Raw genomic sequence first — 27,878 nt, 5'->3', positions numbered from 1 at the left:
ACAAATTGGTACAATGCAATAAACTTGATTCCTTTAATGTGAGAAATAATTCCCGATCAATTTATTTCTCGACGGTTCAGAATTAAAACTAGTTTCTCTGAAATGTGGATGCCTTGAAGAATCCTAATGAATGCAATGACCTGCAATAACAAAAAAAATGCTTGCCTGTTTCATTTTCTCCAAAATTTTGCCTGGAGTTTTATTCTATGTAAAAATGTGTTAATAAATCAGAATGTATTGAAAAAAATTCTAGTTCCATGAAGCAGTTATGACTTTCATACACTATGTGGGCATCATACAGATCGCTTTAGTTTGAGGAACAATAAACATGTAACAATAGTAATTATTACATTCTAATTTGATCGGAGAGGAAGGAGGGAGCATTAAGGAGGGGACTACTCATTCGGTTTATAATAATCCTTGCATTTGATATAGCGCCTTATCACATCTTCCAAGACCCCTCACAGAAAATACTGTAAAGTGACTTGACTGTATTGTGGAAACGTGGCAGACAATTGTGCACAGCAGTGTTCCACAAACAGTCATATGTAACCTAATCTACAAATTTAAATGTAGATTAAGTTACATATGAGTCAGGTGAGACTTTTCACAATACGGGGTTACAATTTACAATATTCACAAAACTGATGGGTTTACAAAATTTGTGGCCAGCAAATCCCAAATTGGCAAAGTCTAAAACAAAGCAGCCAGTTGGTGAAACACCATTTCCCACCAATATTTTCGCTCCCAGCCTTTTAGCAAACTTTTCCCACTTGGGATTTGCAAGAATTTCGATAAACTTTTTTGACGAATCCAGTTTATGAATACTGAAAATCCCACCGTGTTGTTGCCACAAAGCCCGAAAAAATGCGAGTACGGTCAGGTGTAAAATATTCTTTGTCTCAAGCTTATTTTATCTTTTTTTAAAAATACAAAGGTTTGCCACATAATTTCAACTACAATTCTGCAGGTTCCAGCAGATTTTGCCTTCGTCCCCTAAACGTACAGCCCCACTGGCCAGCAGATGGAGGGCAGCAGGGTATGCCTTGTGCTCTACTGCCTTCACTCTTTCGGATAGCGTTTCTTCCGTGTCTCCCACTTTTACTGGGACCACCTTCTGTACAAGAATGGCTCCAGCATCAACATCCTCCTACAACCCCAAAAAAAAATTATTAGACACAAGAAAGATTAAAAAACACATCAAGCTATTTATTAATTCTTCCCAAAGACCAATGGAAAAAGCGGGCACAGCTACCATGCAATCCATGGTCAAATAGCCTGCCAGCTCTGGGCTCCTGCTTATCACTTGTCCCCTCCACCCCACCATTGGCAGCCGTGCTTCAGCCACTCCACCTCAAAGTTTTTTAACTCTCTCCCTCAATCATCCGCCTTGCCCCCTTCTTCTCTTTCGGATTACAACTGAAGAGTTTCCTCCTCGACCATTCTAACAGTCACCTCCTCCTGGCTGGCTTGGCGTCAGACTCTGCCATTGTTAAGCGCTCCGAGACGCTCCTCCACATGAAGAGCACTATATAAATGTAAGTTGTTTTGTTATTATCTGCCTCAGGAAACCATTGAAAAGAAATGGCCCAAAGTAACCGGATTATTAGCACAATTGGATTTGTGTGAAGGTTGAACACTTGACCAAGGTTCTGGTCTAAAACACCCAGTTTATTGTAACCCACAGCAAAGGCAACTCTCAATGGCACTGTACACAGAGGGCCAATAGCAATAAGGATAAACTCAACAACAACTTGCATTTATATAGAGCCTCTCACAAAGGGGAGCCTGGCAGAGTACTTGTCAGTGGAGGAGCACGACGCTGAGCCGGGGAGTCACAACCTGAAGATGGGGAAGCAGGGGACGAGGTGGAGGGATAGAGGGAGAGTGTTCCAGAGTTTTGGGGTGTAACGGCTGAAAACGCGGCCATCAATGATGGAACGGAGGGCACGAGGGACATGCAGGAGGCCATAGCTAGTCGAGCAGAGGCAGCGGGTTGGGGGTGAGCAGGTCAGAGAGGTAAGGAGCTGCCAGGGCATGAAGGGATTTCAAAGTGAGTGAGGAGCCTGAAATCGATCCATTCAGCGTTAGGGAGCCAGCGGAGCCTGGGTAGAACTGGTGTGATAAGGATACGGAGTTTAGTGCGGGTGAGTAGGCGGGCAGCAGAGTTTTCGATCAGCGGATCCTGTGCATGGTGGAGCTGGGGTGACCATCAAAGAGGAATTTGAGAAGTCGAGTCGGGAGGTGACGAACGCACCGACGAGTGTTTCGGCTGCGTCTGGGGTAAGGTAGTCGGAGCGGACTTGGTGACGGAGGAAAGCGGTCCTGATGAGGGGAAGGAAGGACAATCTGACGCCCATATTGTGCCCAACACAACCCATTGGTAAAAGCCTAAAGGATGTCCTGATTGGGGAAGAAAGGACAATCTGACACCCATGTTGTGCCCAACACAACCCATTGATAAAAAGCCTAAAGGACCTTGAAGTGAAAAGTACTTACAGCTACAAAATGCACAGTGCAACCGGACACTTGAACTCCAGCTTGCAGCACTTGCTTGTGTGCATTGACTCCTTTAAAAGAAGGCAACAGGGATGGATGGACATTCAGCAATTTTCCTAGAAAGAAAATAAACTCAACAGTTAAAGGCAAGACCATCCAACACAAGTCCACTTTCTTTATCAATAGCTCACAGGAACATGGGAACAGGAGTAGGCCATTCAGCCCTCAACTGTTCCGCCATTCTGTGTTCTCTCCCACACCAGGCTCTGAGACCCACCGCCCTCAACCGGCTCCACTGGCTCCCTATCCCCCAGAGGACACAGTTCAAAATCCTCATCCTCACTTTCAAGGCCCTCCATGGCCTTGTCCCTCCCTACCTCTACGACATTCTGACTCCATATCAATCTGTTGGCTCCCTCCGCTCCAGTCTGCTCTACGTCCCCCATCCGACCGGTCCCACTATCGGAAGCCGGGACTTCACCCTTCCTGCCCCCGTCCTGTAGATTTTCATCCCACATTCCCTTAGCTTCGCCCCCTCCATTGCCTCCTTCAAATCATGTCTTAAAACCCTCATATTCGACTGAGCCTTTGGTCACCCTCCTACCCGCCCAGATCCCAACCTCCAGCTTGGGCGTAAATCCAATTTTCTAGGGCCTTGGGATGTCCTCACGACGTGAAAGGTGCTGTGTAAATGTAATTTTATATTGTATTAGATCATGGCTGCCTGTACCTCAACTCCAATTACCCACCTTTGCCCCACAGACCTTTCTCTTTGACCATGCCTTCAGCTCCCCTCTCGACTCTCTACCCCCTCCTCGCTCCCTCTCCTCACCCTGACCATTTCCCCCCTGCTCGGGTCCTGACCCAACTGTCCAGTGCCTTGGGACATCCTCCCGACGTGAAAGGCGCTCTATAAATGGAATCTTGTTGTTGTTGCTCATTGCTCCTGTAGTCAGGAGTTAACCACACAATGTACACAAACTGGGCATCCCATAGTCATTGCAATTAAAAGGACCTCCTAACTTGATCTGTGATTACTGGGGCCCAGTTCAGCGCCAGTAAAATATGATTCATGTCTTTCTCTCCTCCCTGCCCTCTCCCACCATAGAATGTTGTTAAAATAAATGATCCGATATTCAATTTGAAATCCATCTAGATCCACAACCCTCCAAGGTCGAAAGTGACCCTGTCACAAAATTAGTTGTGAATTAAAATAGGTTGAGTGTATCCCTAAGTAAAAGAAATCTTTTTGGTTTCTAAGAGCAATTTTTGGTCACCTGCATGTCTGACACATGACCCATCACCATGCTTGAGAATATTCATATACCACTCACACGTGGAAACTTTCCTGTATCTGAAATGGAATGTGTACACTCCCACTGGAGGGATGCACTCTTACCTAATTCTGCAGAGTAATTGGCACAGGTTTGTGAAAGCCAAGACTTGGGACCCCAGGGTAAGGGTTGGGGGTACTGGTGGAGTTTAACCTTCTAAAAGCACATAGATTGCCATTTAGAGTGTTTTTCTGGTAAGCTACCCCACTGCTTATCCAGCAAGCACCACCCTACCATTCGGGCCTTGGCTTGCAGGGTTAAATCGCAACTGAGTGGAAAGAATCGCTACTAGTGATCGATTGATTTACTCATCTATGAATCTAAGTGACAATTAAGTGTTTTGAGACATTGACAACGTGGTGTCTCAAATGCAAAAAAAAGTCAAATCAAGGACTGTTATTATAAAATGGAATATTCAGGTGTGTATACTTTCATAGTCTATAAATTAGTTTGCACGATTACAAAACTAATTAGTAAATGTAATTATCCCACAACAACAACTTGCACCCTCCACGTAGGGCAGTATCTCAGAACGCTTAACAGTGGCAGAGTCTGAGTCCGAGCCAGTGGGGGAGGTGGCCGTAAGGACGGTCGAAGAGGAAGGTTTTCAGACAGGACTTGAAAAAGGGGAGAGGGGTGGGCAAGGCAGAGGGATTGAGGGAGAGTGTTCCAGAGTTTCGGGGCGTAGTGGCTGAAGGTACGACCTCCGATGGTGGGGGGGGGGAGGGTGCGAGGGACGAGCAGGAGGCCGGTGCCAGTCGAGCGGAGTCACCAAGTGGTGGATTGGGGAGTAAGGTCAGAGAGGTCGGGAGGTGCCAGAGAGTGAAGGGATTTGAACAAATGCTTCTTTAGGCTCGTGAAGAAGTTTTTATTATAAATCTACCTTAAGCCCCACCCCCTCACCCCTCCAAATACTGTATGTAAATTTTTTTTACAAATTCTAGCAACCAGGCAAAATTTATTAAATGGTCTTCCAGAGGCCATGGTTGCATTGCAAGAGATACATAAAGGTGCTTCCATCTTCTCCTGCTTTCAATATCTACAGGGATTTCAAACACTTGGTTAAAAACACCACTCCGCTTTGCTCATGTTGCCAAAGAAACGGAATGCCCAGGCCAATGAAAGTAAACTCCGCTGATATTTACCGTTCCATTTCTTGACAAAAGGACCAGAAAGGATCCTCATAAACCCTGCCAGACAGATCAGTTCCACCGAGAACTCCTCCAGTACCTTATCCATAGTGCTGTCAAATTCGGAACGGCTTCCATACAGTTTATGGTCAATCACCTGCAGTTGTCACAGGAAATATAATGTCATCATGTCACAGGAAATATAACCCCCTGCTTGCCCATCAAGGACCAGCCTACCCATTTGGTTTATAATAATCCTTGCATTTGATATAGTCTCATCAAGTTTCTTAATATTAATCTACATGGACAACATGGTCAAAACTGTTTTCATAGGTTTTCCCAGATATTCATCTCAAGCTGCTTACATAAGTAAACTGTCATAAGAACATAAGAATTTGCTGGCGAAAGAAGACCAAAGTCCATCTAGTTTGCCATCCACCATCCTGGCAGTCGCTTGACATGTCGTGTCCCAAACTATATACTGTATCTCCAGATATTATTATTTAGCAGAAATCCATCTAATTTGTTCTTGAACAAACAACATTTTTTGCTTCCACTGTCTCCCTCGGGAGCCTGTTCTATAAGTTTACTACTCTCTCACTGAAGCAATGTTTCCACAGATATGTTCTGAAATTTGTTCAAGTGCTTAGTCTCTCCTCTACTTCATGGCTCAACACAAAGTTACTCACCAGATGTATCAAATAAATATAATAATAATAATCCTTGCATTTGATATGGTACCTTACCTCATCTTCAAAGCGCTTCACAGAATATACTTGAAAGTGAATTGATTGTATATTTTGTGGGTGAAACTCAGCAGCCAATTGCGCACAGCAGCGTACCAGAAACAGTCGTGTGTTGAGTGACCATATTATTGTTTTTGGAAGGGATTATTACACCTGGAAAAGTGATCCGCCGATCGACTGACAACTGGGTTCCTACTTATTGCTAGGTAAACAGAAGCGTGTGGAGTAAGGAAACTTGCCCAAAGTCTCTCGCTGCTGGGAATCAAACCCAGATTTCTCGCTTGCGAGGCGAGTACTCTAACCGCTGAGCTACAGGACTCACAGAACAGTATTTCAGTTCTCTCTAAATCTTGTTGCAGCATTGGACTCACCCTTGTAGCAATGCCAGCCAGGGAAGCTTTCTTCAGTCCCTCAACACCAGCTTTGTTTGAGATAACAATGACGATCTCTGCACGACTAATAGGATCCTTTGTGTATTCAATCAGGGCTTGAAGGTTCGTCCCTTTGAATGAAAAGAAAATTTACTAAAATATTAGTACATCCGTTCAAACCGTACCACTTCATTCTGTGATTTGGCAAATACTTCTAAATACCGGAATTCCACGCGACACACTCCCATTTACCGTCAGCAGGAGCCTCCTCCTGTTCCACCTCCAACAATAACCCTTGCATTTCACATGCAGCCCTTATCACATCAGCCAGACGTCTCAAAGCACTTCGCAAGTAAACCATTTCCACTTGAGGTCACAGGAACTCACCTGTCCCAGAGATGAGGACGCCAACTCGCATTTTCTTGGTGCGACAGTGATCCTGTGGGGAGACATCACCCATGGCATTGCACGAAGGCTGCTTGTGCAAACACTGCGTTTGCATCAGATTTCTGACAGTTACCTTTTCAAAGCCTTTGGGAAAGGAATAAGTGTAGAGAAAGAGGACTGAATTAGATGAGGCAACAAGTGTAGTGGCTGTGTATTTTGTGGGCGAAACGCAGCAGCCAATCAGTGTGTGTCCCACAAACAGTTGTGGATCGAGTGACCAAATCATTATAATTTTTTGGGGGGTGGAGGGATTACTACCCCCAGAAAGTGATCCACCAATCGACTAACAACCGGGTTCCTACTTATCGCTGAGTAAACAGAGGCGTGTGGGATAAGGAAACTTGCCGAAGTTTCTTGCAATAATACTTTGATTTGATGTAGCCCCTATAAAGTCAAACATCTCAAATCACTTTACAGTAACCGCCATAAACAAGAACCTGCATTTACACAGTGGCCTTCACATGGGGCAGTGTCTCAAGAGCGTTTACGTGTTGTCACTGTGCATTTCTAGGCAACCACGATAGCCAATTTGTATAGAGCAATGTTCCACAAACAGCCAGGATGATTAATGTATATGGAAAATCATTGGCCAGGATACAGAAGCTTTCTTCTCTTCTGACTAGTATTAAGGCTCCTCTAGGGGCCACTTGAACAGGCAAGACAGGATCCTGTTTTAACATCACATCTGAAGGACTTCCCATTTCAACACTGCAGCATTTCCCCAACACTGCTTGCATCTGATATAGCGCCTTATCACGTCGTTGTGACATCTCAAAAGTGCTTCACAGAATATATTGTAAAGCGTGCACGCACGCACGCATACGTGTGCACACTGGACGATAAGTAACCTGGTTTATATTGCATGACATTTCCAATGATCCAAGCCTCCTCATGGTGTTGTACACATTGCAACACATCTTGCGCTTTCTCCTTGTCCACCACCAGCACGGCTCCGATCCCACAGTTAAACGTGCGTGCCATCTCGTCTTCGGAGAGATTACCTTCTTTCTGTAGCCACGAAAATATTTCCGGAATCTTCCAACACGACCCATCTTTGAAAGTTGAAAGCAGTTAGCAGGGCAATCGCTGAAGCGAGATTTCAAGGCATTAAAGTCAGTACATTTCTTCTCTCTTGCCCCAATGATCGTGCTCTAATTCTACACATCCCTCAGATTCAGGAAATTATTTTGCAGACGTGGGGGAGAAAATGCATGAGTTTTCAAGATAACGAAACGACACTCGGTACGCGAAAGGTTCGACTGCACAAAACTGCTTTTATTTTGGTCATGGTTTTTTCATCTCTGGGACCCGGGTTTAAGATTTTTAAAATAAATAATAATCTCTGAATTTGATACAGCGTCTCATCACGTCTTCGAGACGTCTCAAAGGGCTTCACGATATGGGGTCAATTGACTATGTTTTGTGGGTGAAATGCCGCAGCCAATTGGGCACAGAATACATAAATAAACCTTTGTTTCTCCCCTCCCCCCCACTTCCCACAAACACATCCAGGTTACTTTGGTACCAATGTTCCAGTACTTTGTATAAGCACACACTCGTTCTCACCCAATTCTACACCAAGATTTCCTGGTAGAGCTCTGGGAATATTCTCTAACAGCCCTCCTCCGGTGATGTGAGCGTAGGCTCTCACATGTCCCGAGCGAAGGATAGGCAGCAAAGCTTTGACATAGATTCTGGTCGGCGTCAGAAGCAATTCCCCTAGAGTGAGAGACCGCAATAGAGAGAAAGAGAGGGAGACAGAAGAAAAAGACAAGTGAGATCTTTACGGGCTTAAATTCCAACATCTTTTTTGAGGTTCTAAAGAGACAACTTTTTTTAAAAAAAACATCCAGGACACATTTCATTACATAGAGGGAACTGTTATCAGGAAGGATGATCGAGGCCAGGGCTTTCATTACAATAAATTTAACAATTCCGGTATATTTCTTCTGAAATATGCAATAAAAATACTCCTTGCATTTGATATACAACAACTTATAACAATATAAATAAATAATGCTTCGATTTGATATAGCGCCGTATCATCTTCGAGACATCTCAAAGCGCTTCACAGGATACACTGTAAAGTGAATTAATTGTATATCTTGCAGTCGAACCTCGGCAGACAATTGCGCAAAGCAGCGTCCCACACACAGTCGTGGATTGAGTGACCAATTCATATATAAACTTGCAGTTATATAGCGCCCTTCATGCAGGGAAGAGTCCCGGAGTGCTTGCAGTGGCATAGTCTGACCAGGATATAGCGCCTTCCTGTCATCGAGACCTCTCACAGTGCTTCACAGGGTTTTATTCTGAAGTGTAGTGCCTGCGTACTTGTAAGCAAACCTGGCAGGCAAATTGCACACAGCAATGTCCAACAAACAGCCAAGATGTGAGGGACCAATTTTATTTGAGTGTTGGCCAGGTCAAGCTCTGAAGTAGAACTTTGAAAATCAAAACCATGTCATAAAACTTTTAAACCTTACCAAGTGTCTGTGTAGTTGGTCCGCAAGGCGCTGGAGATGAACACTGCAAAGAGGATTTCTCCAGAATCCTCCGCACAAGGCTGAAGCCATTGCTGTGGAGACCAGATGACGCGACGCCAATGATAACGTCACCAGCACAGATCGCCTCCAGTTGTGGGAACATCTGCCCGCGTTCCACTGCACCGACGGCAAAGCCAGCCAGATCGTAGTCTCCTGGAGCGTACAGCCCAGGCATCTCGGCAGTCTCTCCCCCTGGGGGAAGAGAGAGGACGAATGAGGGAAGAAGCACAACACTAATCTATTCTACAATCTCATCGACAGGGTGACCAAAAAGTCATGATAACAATTACAATCGCTATTAACAAGTCTTAAAAGAAAATGTTTTTTTGTAGATAATAGCGTAGATATCATGACCTTTTGGTCACACTGTATATGCTGATCTCCAACGTAAAAGTGACTAATTAATTTTAGGTTCTGTCTGCCTTGGACATCAGGTGGATGTAAAGAAACAGTAGGGTGGTTCCCATTTCAAAGAAACATCCTGGTTATCCTGATTTATATTCCGCCTCTTTATCCAAATTGAATTTGTTTTTTCATTTTATTTCATCATTATTCATAGAATGTGGCTAATACAGATTAGCTGCTGCACTTCCCTATACAGTATGACATTCTCTTAATTGCTAAATCAATTACAATGTGCAAAGCACTTCCAAAGTAGATTTTAACATGAGAGTAAATCCTTTCGCCGGATCACGCGGAATCCGTACATGGAAAATTGCCTCAAAAGTGCTTTGAGGCGTAGTGACTGTTATAGAGGCACGAGATCCCATTCATTCTCATCATGGCGTCCAGCAAACTTTTTTTAAAACAAAATGAACAAATTGGCATCATTTATTCGGTCATAATGTGACATTTACAGTAACAATTAGTCCAAGCAGGGATAAATTGCAGCTCAGTGGTAAGCGAGAGGACTTGGGTTCAATTCCCAGGCAGAATGGAACCTCAGGCAAGTTTCCTTACTCCACACACCAACAACAAGAATACATTTGTATAGCGCCTTTCACATTGGGAGGACGTCCCAAGGCGATGGACAGTTTACAGCATTTCAGACCAGCAGTAAGTAGGAACCCGATTGTTAATTGATTGGCGGATCGCTTTTCCAGAGATAATAATCCCTCAAGAAAAAAAATAATAATCCACGACTGTTTGTGGGACACTGCTGTGTGCAATTGGCTGCCATGTTTTGCCCACAAAATTCACTTCAGAGTATACTTAGTGAAGGACTTTGAGACGTCTCAAAGACGCGATAAGGCACTGTATCAAATGCAAGGATATTATTCGAATAAACTAAGTCTTCCTACCTAGCAATGCACATCCTGCCATCTTACAGGCCTCGGCAATGCCACCAATTACCACATGGGCCACATCCACGTCTAGCTTTCCGCAGGCGAAGTAGTCCAGGAGGAAGAGCGGTTCGGCCCCTTGCGCCAGGATATCGTTGACGCACATTGCCACCAGGTCTTGGCCCAATGTGCTATGGTTATTGCACATTTGAGCAATCTGTCCATATCATTCAGGTTGGGGGAGGGGGGGGGAATAAAAAGAGGGAGTGAACAGAATGAATTAATCACATTCTACCACACATGTTGGAATTCTATCCATCGTTGTGAGATATTTTTATTATTATTGTTATATACCTTCAGTTTGGTTCCAACTCCGTCAGATCCAGAGACAAGAATGGGGTCAGAATATCCAGCTGCCTTCAAGTCGAACAAACCTGCGAATCCTCCGAGCTCAGCATTGCACCCTAGGTTTTTTTTTAAAATAAAAAAATGTGAAGCCCAATCTGTACTATAATAATACAATAATACTTCCATTTGATATAGCGCCTTATCACATCTTCGAGACGTCTCAAAGCGCTTCACAGAATATACTGTGAAGTGAATTAACTGTATATTTTGTGTGCGAAATGCGGCAGCCAATTGAGCACAGTAATGTCCTACAAACAGTCGTGGACTGAGTAACCAAATTATTATTATTTTTTAAAAACTGGATTAGATGCACCTATTTCAATATCCATTTCAGGCAGAAGTGGACCATTGGTGCATCTAGTCCAATAAATAATAACCCATTCATTTCAGGAACTTGTCCTGTTCTATTTCAGTTTTTTTTTACAATAAATGGTCACTCAATCCACAACTGTTTGTGGGTCACTACCGTGCGCAATTGGCTGCCATGTTTCGCCCGCCCACAAAATATACAGTCAATTCACTTTATTTTTTGAAGCACTTTGAAATGTCTCGAAGACATGATAAGGCACTATATCAAATGCAAGGATTATTACTAAAACCCTTGTTCCACCACCTGTGCCAGAACATTTGTCCCTCACCCCATTAGCCGCAAAAAAGTCTCCACTCCCCCACATCCTCCCCATTTACTTCTGTTGTCCTTACATCTACTAAAGATTTATTTGAATGATACATTTCTTCCCCCGCCTCACCCACACCCCAAGGTCGGTACATTTAAACAAGAGGCATGCAAACAGTCACAACATTATCAAGGTCGGTACCATTACAAACAGACCAAGAATTGCTTCCCATTCATTTGATTTTCTCTCCTCGCTATAACTGTCGCTAAAAGTTATCATTAGAGAGTCCCCATGCTCGCCTGCTAAACCCCCTCTCCAGCCACCAGCCCCCAGCCCGCTGAGACGGTGTTATTATTGAAGATGCTCAAGTACAACAACGACAACTATTTACATAGCTCCCTTCACAAGTGGTAGCATCCCAGAGCACTTGATAGTGGAGAAAGTGTGGAGGGAGGGGGCAAGGCGGAGGGATTGAGGGAGGGAGTTCCAGAGCTTCAGGGCACAGTGGCTGAAAGCGCAGCCACCGATGTTGGAGCGGAGAGGACGAGGGACAAAGAGAAGGCCGGAGCCAGCCGAGCAGAGGCAGCAGGTAATGGAGTCTGGGTGGGGGAGGTAAGCAAATTGGAGAGGTAGGGAACACCTAAATGGAGTTCACAGGACATTATAGTAAATCTGAAGCGCTCTGAGATGCTACCCTGTGTCGAGGGCGCAAGTTGTTGTTGTTGTGGTAATACTTGGGCTCCCATTGACTAAATGGTAGCTCACCAGGTCTGCGGGTAGAAGCAGCGAGTGGTTTAATTGAATGGACAAGAGCATTCCCAGCTGCAATATCTACTCCACTGTCTTTATACGTCAGGCTTCTGCTGGGGGAAAGTGTGGTGGGAAGGACAGGGGAACACATAGATATTTGTAAAGTTAGAGCACACACAATCAATGGAACATCATTCTATAAATCCAACCAAAGTACACCTCAAACATTTAAACAGCTTGAAGTTTTACGACCACTTAGTTACGTTTTGTTAGTTGTTAAAAAAAACACCTGGCTATGTTTGACCACCCTTCAGGCATTGCTGCACGGATAAGTTTATCAGTCAATCTTACTAACGAGATAGCTTACCAGGGGCGAGACAGTCCCACTGGCTGTCTGGACTTTCAATTAGACACAACCGAGCAGAAAGGTAGCATAATAATACTTGCACTTGAAATAGCACCTTATCACGCCATTGAGACATCTCAAAGCGCTTGTAGTGGTTGGGTGTTTTGTGGGCCAACCCTGCAGCCAATTGCACACAGTGATGTTCCACAAACAGTCGTGGATTGAGTGACTCATTTATTATTACTATTGTATCAGGTGTCCTCGGGTCAGGCCTACCCCCCACCCCCGGGCCAGGCGCTCCATCTCTTTCTCAACTATAGTTTTATAGATTCATAGAATGTTACGGCACAGAAGGAGGCCATTCGGCCCATCGAGTCTGTGCGGCTCTTTGATAGAGTAAGTCACTTTCACTAACCCCAATCACCAGCTTTCTTCCCATAACCCTGCAACCCGTCTTCCCCAGATACCTGTCCAGTTCTCTCTTAAAAGCTGTAGTTAGCTTCAGAAATTTAACAACACTTAAATGAAACAAGGTTGAGCCTTTTTCCTACACAGGTCCCAGTAGCTGTAAGCTATTAATTAATTAATTAATTAATAATACAAAATTACATTTGTAAAGCGCCTTTCACGTCGGGAGGAGTCCCAAAGAGCTGTACAGTCAGGAATTAGGCCCTGAATGGGGTGGGGGGAGTTGGGGTAAGGGAGAGTGGAAGGGAGGGTAAGAGGGTGGCCGAAGGCACGGTAGAAGAGGAGGTTCTTGAGGCATGCCTTGAAGGAGCCAAGGGAGGGAGTGAGGTGAATCAAATGTGGGATGGAGTTCCAGAGGGTGGGGGCAGAGAGGCTGAAGGCCCGACCGTCGATGGTGGGCCGCTGGGCAGAACATCGAGCAGGCCAAAGCCTGTTGAGCAAAGGGAGTATCAATAAGGGGTCAGCAGGTCAGAGAGGTGTCAGGGGGCAATGTCATGGAGGGCCTTGAAAGTGAGGATGAGAATTTTCAACTCTATCTTCTGAGGGATGGGGAGTCAGGGAAGTCGGGCGAGGGTGGGTGTGAAGGGGTTATGGAGCCTGGTGTGGGAGAGGACACGAGCTGCAGAGTTCTGGAGGATCTGCAGCTTGTGGAGGGAAGTGTTGGGAAGGCCGACAAGTAGGGCTTTGGCATAGTCAATCCTGGTTGTAATGAAAGCATGTATGCATTTATCACGTCGTTGAGACTCCTTAAAGCACTTTATAGAATTGACTGTATTTTGCGGGCAAAAACACAGCAGCCAATTGCGTACAGTCATGTCCCACAAACAGTCACGGATTGAGTGACCAAATTATTATTATCAATTATTTGGAGGGATTATCATTCCCCCAAAAGTGATCCGCCAATCAACTAACAACCGGATTCTTACTTACTGCTAGGTAAACAGGACATGTGGAAAAAGGAAACTTGCCTAAGGTTATTCACTCAAAGCATCCAGATAAGGTCTGTTGAGTATGGGGATTAAGGCCTATTTTCACCCACAAAACATACAGTCAATTCACTTTGCAGTATATTCTGCAAAGCGTTTTGAGACGTCTAGAAGGTGCTACATCAAATACATGGATTATTAGCGGAGTATAAATTCTACTTGGGTCTCGATTCTCAAAAGAACTTGCAGAAAACGAGATTCGCCATTAAGACTATTCAAGAATTTGGCAAAGTCTGGATGCTCCAGAATACTAAGCATATCGGGAAAACTTAAACCCAAGTGGAATTTATACCCCATTGCAGAAATGGAGGACAGGGCAGCTTTGTTCTGTACCTGACCTGGGAGGGCTTGATGCAGACACTTGGAACCCTTGATGCTATAAAGGGAAAATGTTCCTTTCTCTTCTTACCCCCCACCACCCCACTCCACTAACATTTCTCACCATGATGCGGAGAAAGAGACAAAGAGGGAAAAAACAGTTTTATAATTAATATAAGCATTTTAACGAATTTTATATTACATTAACTATGTTTCACCATCAGTGACTGTGCTTCAAGCCACTACATCCCGAAGCTCTGAAACACTCTTCCTCTATCCCTCCGCCTTGTCCCCACCTTCCCCATCTTCAGGTCATGCCTGAAGACCTTCCTCTTCGACCATGCCTATGATCACCTCCCCCTCGGCTCGGTATTGTGCTCCGCCACTGTCAAGCGCTTTGGGCTGCTGCCCTGCGTAAGTGAGGGGTGCTATATAAATGCAAGTTGTTGTTATATTGTTAAAGATCAAATTTCATTTCGTTCTAAAAAAATGCTAAGCTACAATTTACAATCAAGGAATGCTTGATTTGCCTGTAAACACAAACCTGGACTGTTTTAGGAATGCAATGGCTCGATGTGCAATATCCTTTCTGGACACAGCTCCCTGGAACTGAATGATCGCTGCCCCTGAATTGGCTTGTTCAACTGCACAGATCAAATCCTTATCCACAGCAGTCACTGCAAGGACCCGACCACCGCTCGTCACCACCTTTCCGCCCTTCAGAGCAGTGCCCGCATGAAAGACTTGCAGACCCGCATCCTTAGCCACAGACACACCTGCAAAACAGAAACTAACTTGAGCTCAAATAACCCAAAGGGCAAACGACTCGAGTTGCACGTTTCAGGTAAATGGATTAAGAGAAATCAAGAGAAAGAATACATAGAGAAAATGTGGACCACTTTCCCCCTCAATCCCTCCGCCTCGACCCCTCCCTCCCCACTTTTGAATCCCGCCTAAAGACCTTCCTTTTCGATCGTGCCTTTTCGACCTTCCTTTTTGATCATGCCTCCCCCCTCCCTCTCCCCCTGGCTCGGGGTCAGACCCCGACACTGTCAAGCACTCCAGGATGCTATCCCGCGTGAAGGGCGCTGTGTAAATGCAAGTTATTGTTGTCCAAAACATAGCTCTCCTAAACATCATGCACATTACCATGCCTTTAGAGCAAGCATCTTTGTATATATATCATACACACACATCAGGTCACTGCATTCATGCAGAATGAGTGCAGTTCCCAGTGATCTCAAACATGTGTGCGTTCCTTTTTTCTATGCACACTGTGTGACTGCAGACAAAGTGTGGTGCTAGTTTACTGATCCTAAATATATTCTTGCAATTGATATTGTGCCTTATCAAGTCTTCGTGACGTCTCAAAGCGCTTCACAGAATACACTGCAATGTGAAATGACTGTATATTTAGTGGGCGAAATGCAGCAGTCAATTTGCACAGCAGCGTCCCACAAACAGTCATGGATTGAGTGACCAAATTGCTATTATTATTATTTTTTGAAGGGTTTATTACCCTCAACAAAGCAATTCGGCAATCGACTAACAACTGGTTTCTACTTACTGCTAGGTAAACAGAAGCGTGTGGAGTAAGGAAACTTGTCTAAAGTTTCGCCCTGCCCGGGAATCAAACCCAGGTCCTCTCGCTTGCGAGGCGAGCGCTCTAACCACTGAGCTACAGGACCGCACAAAGCAGACTTTAGTTTTTTTTCACAATTACATTTTCTTTGTATCTCTTCAAAGCCTCTTGTGGAGTCCTGTAGCTCAGTGGTTAGAGCACTCGCTTTGCAAGCGAGAGACCTGAGTTCAATTCCAGGCAGAGGGCGAAACCTTGGGCAAGTTTCCTTACTCCACACAGAGCCTAATAATAATCCCTCCAAAAACCAAAAACAATAATAAATTGGTCATTTTCAATCTACGACTGTTTGTGGGACATTGCTGTGCGCAATTGGCTGCCGCGTTCGCCCACAAATATACAGTCAATTCACTTTACAGTGTGTTCTATGAAGCACTTTGGGACGTCCTCCCGACGTGAAAAGCTCTATATCAAATACAAGGATTATTATTATTATTATTGTAAAGCTTAAGCCAGCCTTTACTGTAGTGCGTACAGGATGAGTAGCTCTCTTATTTTGCTCAGATACTGGGAGGTATTACCTGTGATCTCCTGGTCCTTTGCATAGTTGCCTGGGTATCCACCGCTGGCCAGAACCACAGTCACAGCCACACTAGTATCCAGCCATGAGGGTATGGCATTGGCAAGATTGCCATCCACAGTCGCTTTCACTACTTCATACAAATCACTCCGTAACAAGGGAAGAATGACCTGAAATACACACAACACATTAATAAGGGAGAAAGAAGCACAGTGAAGCTGCACAGTATACAATACAATTTAAATTTGTAAAGTTAAACCCCCGGCTTACTGGCGCCAGGTATCCGGAATTTGGATCTATCCGGACTTGCAACTTGCATTTGCAGTTATATAGCATGGCTCACACAGGGTAACATCCCAGAGCAATTGTCAGCGGCAGAGCACAATACCGAGTCGGGGGGGAGGCACGGTTAAAAAGGAAGGTCTTCAGGTACAACCTAAAAATAGGGAAGGAAGAGGCAAGACGGAGGGATAGAGGGAGTATTCTAGAGCTTCGGGCCATAGTGGCTGACTGTTTGGGTTTTGAGCTGCCCCGAAACCCCCAATTTTTATTTTATTTTTAATTCCAAGGGCCTTGATGTACGTTAACTTTTCAAAGTGCTGGTACCAGCATTGTAATTACTTAGCCAGAAACTCACGCTTACCAGACCAGATCTCTCCCCACCTCTCCCATTAGTCCGGCTAGCCGGGGTCTAACTGTATGGCTCTTTTCATGTTGGATGTCCTCTAAAAGAGCTTAGAGGGGACGAGGGACAAACAGAAGTCGGAGTTGGTCGAGTGGAGGCAGCGGGTGGTGGAGTGGGCGGGGTAAGAAAATCGGGTAGGTAGGGAGGTGCGAGGGCATGAAGGGTTTTGAAAACAAGTGAGAGGATCTTAGGCACGTTGATCATTGATTGATGCAAAATGAAGAACTACATTACCTGACATTCTGGATCACCAAAACGACAATTGAATTCCAACACCTTAGGCCCGTCTCGGGTTAGCATCAGCCCAGCATACAGTACCCCTGGGCAGAACAACAACAATATCTGAACTGCTTCAAAAAGAACTCCATCTAAACTCTTCAAAATTAAGCCTTTATTTCAGAATCTGCCAAATTCTGGAGACTAAAATGCTACACAAATAGATTAAACCTCGGTGGAATTTCTCCGCACTGGTAATATAAAGGCGATTAGTTACAAGCTGGTATCTCACATATATGATATTCTAATCTACTCCAGTTTTAGCAAAACCCTAGTTTATATAATGCAACAGTGCTCACCAACATATGGAGTTCCCTCTTGTCTCATCCCATCTATTGACTTCTGAAGCACATTCTCTTTGATCTTTTGAAGGACATCTTTAGAAACCTGAAGGATACAAAACAAAACTTACTGTATAAAAAGCATATATCAACCCTCCTAGAGTCCAGTTTATATGAACCCAATTATATTTCAACAATAATACACATTTATAAGCGCCCTTACATGCAGGGTAGGGTCCCAGAGCACTTGAAAGTGGTGGAGTCTGACTCCAAGCCAGGGGGAGAGGGAGGTGCCCTTATGTATGATCAAAAAGTAAAGTGTTTAGGCTGAATTTGAAGGTGGGGAGGGAGGAGCAAGGTGGAGGGATTGAGGGAGTAAGTTCTAGAGTTTCGGAGCATAGTAGCTGAAGGCACGGCCACCAATAGTGGAGTGGAGTGGAGGGGGTGAGAGGCAAACAGGAGGCCGAAGCCGGCCGAGAGGAGGCAGCAGGTGGTGGGGTGGGGGGGGGAATAAGCAAATCGAATAGATATGGAGGTGCGATGGCCTAAAGGGATTTTCTTCCACATTCAGCAGGGATTGTGGCATTCGAGTCTCAGCGGATCAACTCGTGCCCAGGTAATTCAGACAGCCTAGATTTGTTACTGTTAATAAGGTGTTACATGAACTTCAGTAAAATCGCAAAACAAGAAAGAACTTGTTTCATGATGCGATAATCGCCTGATCATGTCAAAAGCTTTCAAAGCACTTTACACACCTAATGCAGATGATAGGCCTGAAATTCTACCTAGTTTTAGTCTGCAAAACCATTTAATCGTAAAATTTAAGATTACACAGAATTGTGGATAATTCTTATATTCAGTATTAATTTGGAAGCCTTGATGGGCATTTTATAAAAGGAGACAGGTTCCACATTAAGGCTGAATTGAAGAATTTTCCATACTTCTGTGTGATCTTGAATTTTAAGACAAAATGGTTTTACAAACAAAGACTTGAAGATTCAGCTAAAATAATAATAATAATCCTTACATTTGATTGAATAATAATAATCCTTACATTTGATACAGTGAAGCGTTTCACATAATATATACTATGAGATGAATTGACGGTATATAATCGACACACGGCAGCCATTTGCACACAGCAGAGCAGTGTCCCATAAACAGTCGTGGATTGAGTGACCAATTTATTATTGCAATTTTTTTTAAGGGATTATTATTCCCGGAAAAGCGATCCGCCAATTGACTAACAACCGGGTTCCTACTTACTGCTGGGTAAACAGAGGCGCGTGGAGTAAGGAAACTTACCCAACGTTATGGTCTGCCAGGAATCGAACACAGGTCATTTCACTTGGTACTGCAAGTGCTCTAACCACTGAGCTACAGGACTCCATACCTTATTGCGTTGTGAGACATCTCAAAGTGTTTCACAGAATATATTGTCAAATGAATTGACTGTATATTTTGTTGGCAAAAAATGTTCTGACAAGAGAGATTTGCATCAGCATTTCTGCTACATTAAGAAAGTGTTATATTTCTGTGGATCAGAGAAGGACTCGTTTACATACAGTAGAACTCCAGTACCTGAGGAGCTGGACAGTAAGCACCCATTCCACCAGTGTTTGGCCCCTGGTCTCCATCCAGCAAGCGTTTGTGGTCTTGAGCAGGTGGCATACAGGCAACTGTAATCCCATCAGTGAAGCACAGGCACTGCACAGCAAAGACAAATTATTTCTTTAGCAATATGGAGGCCATTGTGGACAAGATAATAATTATAATCCTTGCATTTGATACAGAGCCTTATCACATCTTCAAGATGTCTCAAAGGACTTCACAGAATATACTATAAAGTGAATTGACTGTATATTTTATAGGCAAAACGCGGCAGCCAATTGCACACAGCAGTGTCCCACAAACAGTTGTTAAGACAAGTGTGTGTGTGGATTGACAGTCATGGATTGAATGACCAATTTATTTATTTTATTTAATATTTTTTTGAAGGGATTTATTACCCCTGAAAAATCGATCCTCCAATCGACTAACAACCGGGTTCCTACTTACTGCTAGGTTACAGAGGCATGTGGAATAAGGAAACTAGCCTAATGTATTGCCCTGCCAGGAATCGAACACAGGCTCTCTCACTTGCGAAGCGAGTGCTCTAACCACTAAGCTACAGGACTTCCAAGATATGTGCATTGAGAGATTCAAAGCCATTCAGAAACTCCACGATATTCTATTGTTCCAAGTTCCCAAATCGAACATGTTGGATCACTTTAATGGAACACTCCATAGATACTGTGTCAAGGTTCTTGTATTTAAATACTATACCACAAAAATAAATACACAATATTGATATCGCTATTTCCTTTAGTCAGGTGTTTTTAATAAAAACACGAATATATTATGCAACACTTTTTAACCTTTAATGTAGAAGTTAGAGGGTTCTGCAAGACACACGTACACTAATCATAGCTGAAGGAGATTCAAGTCAGTTCACAAGCATCTCCAATCTAGGATTATAATAATAATTTGACATAGTGCCTAATCACATCTTCGACACCTTCACAGCGCTTCACATAATACATTGTAAAGTGGATTTTGTGAGCGAAACGCGGCAGCCAATTGCAAACAGCAACGTCCCACAAACAGTCGTGGATTGAGTGACCAAATTATTCTTCATTGAATCATAGAATTTTACAGTATAGAAGGAGGCCATTCGACCCATCGTGCCTGTGCTGGCTCTCTGAAAAGAACTATCCAATTCAATCCCATTACGCCGCTCTCTCTCCACAGCCCTGCAAACTCATCCTCCCCAAATAAATATCTACTTCGCTCTTAAAAGTTGTTATCGAATCGACTTCCACTCTTTTAGGCAATGAATTCCAGATATTATTTATAAATATTATTTATTTTTGAAGGGATTATTACCCCCGAAAAACCGATCTGCCAAACGACTTAACAACTGGGTTCCCACTTTCTGCTAAGTAAACAAGCGGGTGGAGTAAAGAAACTTGACCAACGTTTCACTCTGCCGGAAATCAAACCCAGGTCCTCTCGTTTGCGAGGCGAGTGCTCTAACCACTGAGCTACAGGACTCCACATTGAGGAGCTCATGCGCTACTCAGAAAGGGATCTAACCAAATTAAGACTGCTACTGAATATGCTACTAAACGGCAAAACTGTCTGCAATGCAGATTTATTTATAAAATTTATATTAAGGGAAAGTAAGGAAACAGGACAAACAGTAAATCCTTTATAACCTATAACCAAAGTTTCTTTTTTAAAAAATGATGGTGATCTACCCAGATGTTTACATAAAAAAAGTATAAAAACACATTTTGTGTAGGTAAACCAAGGTGGGAGGACTACAAAAGGTATGTCTAAAAAAATACAGATGGCAACAAAACAATAAGGAGCTGCAACAACCCTGGAACTTCCCTTACCGAGATTTCTTCTCCCTCCAGTAGTTCTTCCACGACTATAGTTTCTCCAGCAGCCCCGAAGGCCTTATCCTTTTCAAGAGAATTAGAATAATTAATAAAAATAATAATTCTTACATTTGGTATAACACTTTGTCTGAAGGGCATCCCAAAGCGCTTCACAGGATATACTGTAAATTGCAACGACTGTGTTTTGTGGATGAACACAGCAGCCAATTTGCAAACAGCCATGAAGCGAGTGACCCAACTTACTTGGGGGACTGTTGGCCGCGAGAGAGAAATTCCCTTGTCTTTTCAAATTGTGCTATGGGATCTTTAACGTCCCCTGAACAGGCAGACGGGACCTCGGTTTAACGCCTTATCAGGAGGATGGCACCTCCAACAAGGTGTAGCACAACCCCAGCACTGACTAGAAGTGTCAGCTTAAACTATATGAATTTCCTGCCCTGATACAAGTCTTGAATCCACAAGTCTTCTCACTCAGAAGCAAGAGTGCCAGGCTGACACATTTAAACACATTAAGTTTCTTGCACTGCAAGTTTCTTTCCTTCAAATCCCATCTAACGACCTTCCTCTTCGACTGTGCTTTCGGCCACCCTCCCACCCCCACGCCCCGTACCCTCCGCCCCTCCTGACCCCAACTCCCAACTCGAGTCCAAAGACCCCTGGTTGTCCAGCGCCCTGGGGGTTCTTTCCAACACAAAGGGCGCTATACAAGTGTAATTTGTTGTTGTAAGAAGTTACTGCATATTGCGTTCCACTTCATTGGTCGAAAGCCAGGATAAACCTTTTCCTCCTGCCAATGTATAAATTATTGGTGAGATTGTACTTAAATATTCTGTACAGTTCTGGTCGCCGCAGTACAAAAACGATAGTGGAGAAATTGAGGGCAACCAAAATGATTGAGGAAGTGGAGGGCCTGGATTATGAGGAATGACTAAGTAAATTGGGTATGTTCATGCTGGAAAAGAGAAGATTGAGAGGAGACATGGTTTGCTGTCTTTCAGATTCTAAAGGGGCAAAACAATCTAGATCATGTTGGGCTGCTTCAACTTATCCAGAATAGTAAAACCCGAGGACATGGCCTGCGATTGAAGGGTATAAATTCAGAATTAATCTACGCAAACACTATTTCAGTGAGCGAATGGTGAACCTGTGGAACAGGCTCCCGAGGGAGACGGTTGAAGCAGGAAGTGTTGATTAGATAGTTTTCTTTTAGGAAATAACATTACAGGATATAGCACATAGGGAGTTTGGGACATAGTGCATGATCTAGATGGACCTTGATCTTTTTTCATCTAGCATTTCTTATGTTCTTATGACACATTACATTTACACAGCGCCTTTCTTGCTGGGAGGACACTCCAAGGCGCTGGACAGTCAGGAATTTTGACCCGAGCTGGTGGCTGGGGTCAGGAGGGTGTAGGAAAGTCACCAAAGGCACGGTTGAATGGGAGGGTCTTGCGACGTGCCTTGAAGGAAGCAAGAACAGAGTGAGTCGAAGGGACTGCAGGATGCAGTTCCAAAGAGTGGGGTCAAAGAGGCTGAAGGCCCGACCGCCGATGGTGGGGCAGGCCAGGCAGGGGATCACGTCTCAGTCGCTGTAAGGATAATTCCCTTACCCTGGAGCATTCCTTTAATTGACAGAACACCATGTACATTTACAAAACGCTATGGAAACATACCTGCAGGATGTCTTGAACTGCTTTGCATGCCTCCGCTTTGTCAGCAGCAACAATAACCCCTTTACCAGCTGCTAAACCACTCGCTTTTACTACCAATGCGGAGAAGTCAGCACTAAAAAAAAGAAAGCGTATTATTATTTCTCTCCACAAACAACAGCTTAGGCCACCAAACCAATCCTCTTGGGACAATGAGGCCAGACAGATGCACAAAAACATAAGTGAATTGGAATCAAATCCCAGCCAACTGACCCATTCTGTGCAAATTTATTATACTGGGACACCAAACCAAGTAGTTTTCTGAGGTAGCCGAACTACTCCACCTCTGTTCAGTGACTGTTTATGCAGATACACAGCAGTCATTTTGCACAGCAAGTTCCCACAAATAGCCATAATAATAATAAAAATCCCTGATTTTGACATAGCACTTTTCACGTCTTCTCGACGTCTCAAAGCGCTTCACAGAATAGACTGTAAAGTGAATTGACCGTACATATTTTGTGGGCAAAACGTGGCAGCCAATTGCACACAGCAGTGTCCTATAAACAGTCGTGGATTGAAAATGACCAATTTATTATTGTTTTTTGGAGGGATTATTATTCGGTGTGTGGAGTAAGGAAACTTGCCCAAGGTTTCGCCCTGTCTGAAATTGAACCCAGGTGTCTCGCCAATGAGCTACAGGACTCCAAGTACTGCATAAAGTTGGTTAATTTGCAAGAGAATTTGTCAATTATGTCGTGGGTATTACAACAATAACAAATTATATTTGTATAGCGCCCTTCACATCAGAAAGACATCCCAGGGCACTGGACAGTAAGAGGTTTTTGGACCCGTGCTGGGAGTTGGGGTCAGGAGGGAAGGGGTGGGAGGGTGGCCGAAGGCACGGTCGAAGTGGAAGGTCTTTAGATGGGACTTAAAAGGAGGTGAGAGGGGGTAAGGCGGAGGGATTACGGGATAAGTTCCAGAGTATGGGGGGGCAGAGATGCTGAATGCCCGACCACCAATGGTGGAGCGGGAAGTGCAGGGGATCTGAAGCAGGCCGGTGTCCACCAAGGGGAGGGAGCGGACAGGCTGATGTTGGGTTAGGAGGTCAGATAGGTGGGAGGAGCAAGACCATGGAGGGCCTTGAAGGTGAGAACCTTCAAAGAATGTATTAAGCTTCAATGGACCTGCCGTGAGATTCTCTGACCTCTGGATGAAGCTGCAGGCTTCCTGCGGGTTAGTAAAAGCTTTCCATCTGGCAGTGGGGATACTGTGACGATCCATGAAGTCTTTGGCAAACTGTTTACTTGCTTCCAGCTGTGCTGCCTTTGCCGAAGGACCAAAACATTTCACTCCAGCAGCCGTCAGGTCATCCACGATCCCTGAGGGAAAGTGAGAACATCTGGAGTCAGTAACCAAACGCGTGTTTTTTNCAAGATAGAATCATAGAATTATAAAGCACAGAAGGAGGCAATTTGGCCCATTGTGCCCGTGCTGGCTCTTTGAAAGAGCTGTCCAAGTTAATCCTACTCCCCCGGCTCTCCCTAGAGCCTTGCAAATTTGTCCTCTCCAAGTATCTATTCATTTCTCTCTTAAAAGTTATTATCGAATCTGCTTCTACCACCTTTCAGACAATGCATTCCAGATTCCAATAACTCGCTGTGTGAAAATATTTCTCCTCACCTTCCCTCTGATTCTTTTGCCAACTATCTTAAATCTGTGTCCTCTGGTTACCGACCCACCCACCAGTGGAAACAGTTTCTCCCTGTTCATCCTATCGAAATTTTGATTTAAATTTAACGAGTTTCCCTGTGTCTATTTATCGATGCAACATGGCTGATCTGTACCTCAACTCCCAATTTAATAAAAAAAAGTTTAAGTTCCAACCATAAACTTGAATAAATATTTTTTCGATAATAAAAACACTGCTTTGGTTATCGGGATTTATTGGGTCAGTTTGCAGAGAATCTCGGGATTTAATTACCTGCAGCGAGGGGAGCCTCTGGACCCACCACCACCAAACCAATGTTGTGATCTTTGCAGTACTGGGCAAGAATGGCATGATTGCTGACAGAGACGGCTGAAAGAGAGAACAATGGTGAGATGTTACACCAAAGCGACAACTTTCAGAGGACATTACTGCACAAAATAATAATAATAATAATAATCCTTGCATTTGATATAGCGCTTTTCACGTCGGGAGGACGTCCCAAAGCGCTTCACAGAACATACTGTAAAGTGAATTGACTGCCACAAAAGATCTCTTGCACTTAACATTTCAATAAGTTTTATTGTCTTCAAACAATACACAGCCAGTGCACTTTACAATTTATCCTGTGAAGCCACAAGGAGGTCTTTCCACCAATAGAATCTATGCTGGTTTAAGGAAGTGCAGTGAAACATTCCCATGAAGTAGCCACTGAACCTATTTTCCGTACATGGAGTCCTGCAGTTCAATGTTTAGAGCGCTTGCCTCACAAGGAAGTGGACCTGGGTTTGATTCCCGGGTGGGTCGAAACGTTACCTTCTCCACACGCCTCTGTTTACTTAGCAGGAAGTAGGAACCTGGTTGCTCGTCAATTTCAGATCGCTTTTCCAGGGGTAATAAACCCTTCAAAAAAATAATAATTTGGTCACTCAATCCACGACTGTTTGTGGGACGCTGCTGTGCACAATTGGCTGCCGCGTTTCTCCCACAAAATATACAGTCAATTCACTTTACAATATATTCTGCAAAGCCCTTTGAGACTTCTCAAAGACGTAATAAGGCGCTGTATCAAATGCAAGGATGATTATTATGATTATTATTAACACATGGCAAAGTTAAAGCTATTGGGGGGGGTCTTTTCCTACTCCACCTTCCAAACCAGATGTCCTCCTTTAAGGAGATGAATCACAACTTAAACAATTCCTTTGATCTTTTACACAGGCTTCATGAATTTACTGAATGACAAACCAATTCAAATGGGTCCCTCTTCACCAACCCGCACTGCGGTAATAAACCATCAGTTGTCAATGTGCTGGAAATTTAATCTCGGTAGTCATCAATAGTACTCATTTATTTGATATATAAAGACCATGCAAAAATAACTGACAAAAAAGACAACATTTGACTATTCTCCGGGCTGATGAAGATAAATCAGAGATAGTGTGGAAACGAAATTTGTGGAAAAAAATGTTTAGTTCATAACCTATTCTAAAAGAATCCCAACACAATTGAAGAGTTAAATTATTTTGAAGGGTAAAAGTATCAATTAACTTTTTACAAATTTTTTTGCTGTATCGACAAATCCAGTTTATCATTAATCCCCTTTGTGAATTCACTGCGATCATTTCATAATAATAATAATCCTTGCATTTGATATAGAGCCTTATTGTGTCGTCGAGATATCTCAAAGTGCTTCACAGGATATACTGTAAAATTAATCGACTGTATTTTGTGGGCATAACACTGCAGTGTCCTACAAACAGTCATGGATTGAGTGACCAATTTTTTTTAGGGGATTATTACCCCTGGAAAAGCGATCCACCAATCGACTAGCAACCGGGTTCCTACTTACTGCTTGGTAAACAGAGGCGTGTGGAGTAAGGAAATTTGCCAAACATTTTGCCCCGGCCTGGGAATCGAACCCAGGTCCTCTCGCTTGCGAGTCGAGTGCTCCAACCAATATGCTACAGGACTCCATAAAGGCTTTAGTGCAACGACAATTGAAAACACCCACTGAGCACAGAACTCAAAATACTATCATTATTATGTCTGTATTCCTTTTATGGAGGAGAAAAAAAAGCAAGTAATAATCAAGCAACCATCTGGGTCAAAAAAACAGCCTTTTTTTAAAACGATTATTAAAATTATCAAAAAGAATCCCAACCACTTGGAGAGTTGAATTATTTTGAAGGGAAAAAGTATCAATTAACTTTTTTTTAAAAAAACTTAAGGATGACCTTACCCGAATTGGAGATTTTGCCAATTCCTGCCGTCCCCGCATTGCCCGGCGCAACCAGTACCTGCAGAACATGTGGGGACTGAGCCAGCTTCCAGGCCAGGGTATGCTCCCGCCCTCCACTGCCAATTACGAGCACTCGTTCCGCCATGGTTCTGCACTGTAACACAACCATACCGGTTATCATTTCAACATCAACCCTGCTATAATCCCAGCCACTGTCTGCACGTGATTCCTTCCCCCCGCATAGATAGCCCTTAAGAACTACTTGCCATGATTTATCTTTCTTTAACTGCATATAGAATTTGCTTTTGGTGCGAGTTTCTAAGGTCAAAACAATTATCCGATAAGCAAACGAGCACAGCCTTTAGTACATCCATCGGTGTCTAATGCAAACCACACCACAAACTAACAGGATCGTTATGAATCCAGCTCACATCCAAATGAACAAGCCTCTCTCAGGCTCAACACCGCAGCTCTTCCCTCAGATTTTCGTGGATTCAAAATGTTCCGCAATAAAGTCAAGAGATATTTCTCAACAGGCTGTCTGGGTGCAGAGCACGAGAGTAAGGGAAGGTGAAAGGCCTTCAGACAAGTTAATTAGAAATTGAGCTCAGTGACACTAGATCTCATATCTGACCTTTCAAACAAATTCTCCAGATAAATCGGCGGGCTGACTGCAGGCACAGAGTGAAATGGAACGAGGTCTTGAGGAAGATTCTTTCAAACGCTCAGAGACACCAGGATCCTTCCAACTGTCGGCAATAAAAATTAAAATAATTATTCCAAGTTGCCAGAAGTAGGTGGTCTCATCCAGAAAACTGCAAATCTTTTCTTGCACAAAAACTAAGGAAGCACAGAAGGACAATTATCTGATTCAGTCCAGAAATAAGGCGGGCAGAACCGCATGATCTGCTCATGAGTTCCATTACTGATTATAAAAAGTTTTTCATTCACAGGATATGTTGATTCCTAACAATTTACACACCCACACAGCAAATTTTAGCAACATGCTAAAAATTTTAGAGAATTAATGCCATGTCCTTGTAACCCCTTGTCAAATTGTAAAAAAATTCTGGGTCTAACTGCAGATTTTTAGGACACCACATTTTTCAGGCAATGGTAGAGTGACACAGTATGTTAATAATATCCTTACATTTCAAATAGCCCCTTATCACGTCTT

General features: G+C 43.7%; 1 protein-coding gene across 4 annotated transcripts; it reads right to left on the bottom strand.

Annotated features, from left to right (window-relative positions):
- Positions 1 to 19: 19 nt before the first annotated feature.
- Positions 20 to 27,457, bottom strand: gart (phosphoribosylglycinamide formyltransferase). 4 transcript variants are annotated; one of them, XM_007905971.2, is made up of 22 exons: positions 27,336 to 27,457; positions 26,702 to 26,855; positions 24,736 to 24,831; positions 23,959 to 24,133; positions 22,773 to 22,884; positions 21,091 to 21,159; positions 19,232 to 19,357; positions 17,669 to 17,756; positions 17,328 to 17,413; positions 16,410 to 16,578; positions 14,794 to 15,025; positions 12,147 to 12,244; positions 10,711 to 10,820; positions 10,375 to 10,573; positions 9,014 to 9,265; positions 8,094 to 8,246; positions 7,376 to 7,579; positions 6,468 to 6,611; positions 6,081 to 6,211; positions 4,979 to 5,120; positions 2,500 to 2,615; positions 20 to 1,150 (listed from the first exon to the last, which is right to left on the bottom strand). In XM_007905971.2, exons 2-22 carry the CDS (start codon positions 26,844 to 26,846, stop codon positions 953 to 955), a joined length of 3,045 nt encoding a protein of 1,014 aa, XP_007904162.2. In that variant the 5' UTR covers positions 26,847 to 26,855; positions 27,336 to 27,457; the 3' UTR covers positions 20 to 952. The 4 variants fall into 4 exon arrangements, with proteins under 4 accessions (XP_007904162.2, XP_007904161.2, XP_042189806.1 ...); XM_007905970.2 differs by lacking the exon at positions 27,336 to 27,457 and adding an exon at positions 26,968 to 27,273; XM_042333872.1 differs by lacking the exon at positions 27,336 to 27,457 and having other exon boundaries at positions 26,702 to 26,907.
- Between the last annotated feature and the right edge of the window lie 421 nt (positions 27,458 to 27,878).

Source organism: Callorhinchus milii, unplaced genomic scaffold, assembly GCF_018977255.1.
Source record: "Callorhinchus milii isolate IMCB2004 unplaced genomic scaffold, IMCB_Cmil_1.0 Scaffold4, whole genome shotgun sequence".
Taxonomy (NCBI): domain Eukaryota; kingdom Metazoa; phylum Chordata; class Chondrichthyes; order Chimaeriformes; family Callorhinchidae; genus Callorhinchus; species Callorhinchus milii.
The sequence above is the reverse complement of the archived record's forward strand: the minus strand, read 5'-3'. Positions and strand labels throughout refer to the sequence as shown.

Coding starts and splice junctions, on each gene's coding strand:
- gart (XM_042333872.1), bottom strand. CDS start 26,882: ATGATAACCGGTATGGTTGTGTTACAGTGCAGAACCATGGCGGAACGA. Junction 24,134..24,735: donor AGAGGCTCCCCTCGCTGCAG/GTAATTAAATCC, acceptor ACTTTCCCTCAG/GGATCGTGGATGACCTGACG. Junction 19,358..21,090: donor TGGAGGGAGAAGAAATCTCG/GTAAGGGAAGTT, acceptor TTTGCTGTGCAG/TGCCTGTGCTTCACTGATGG.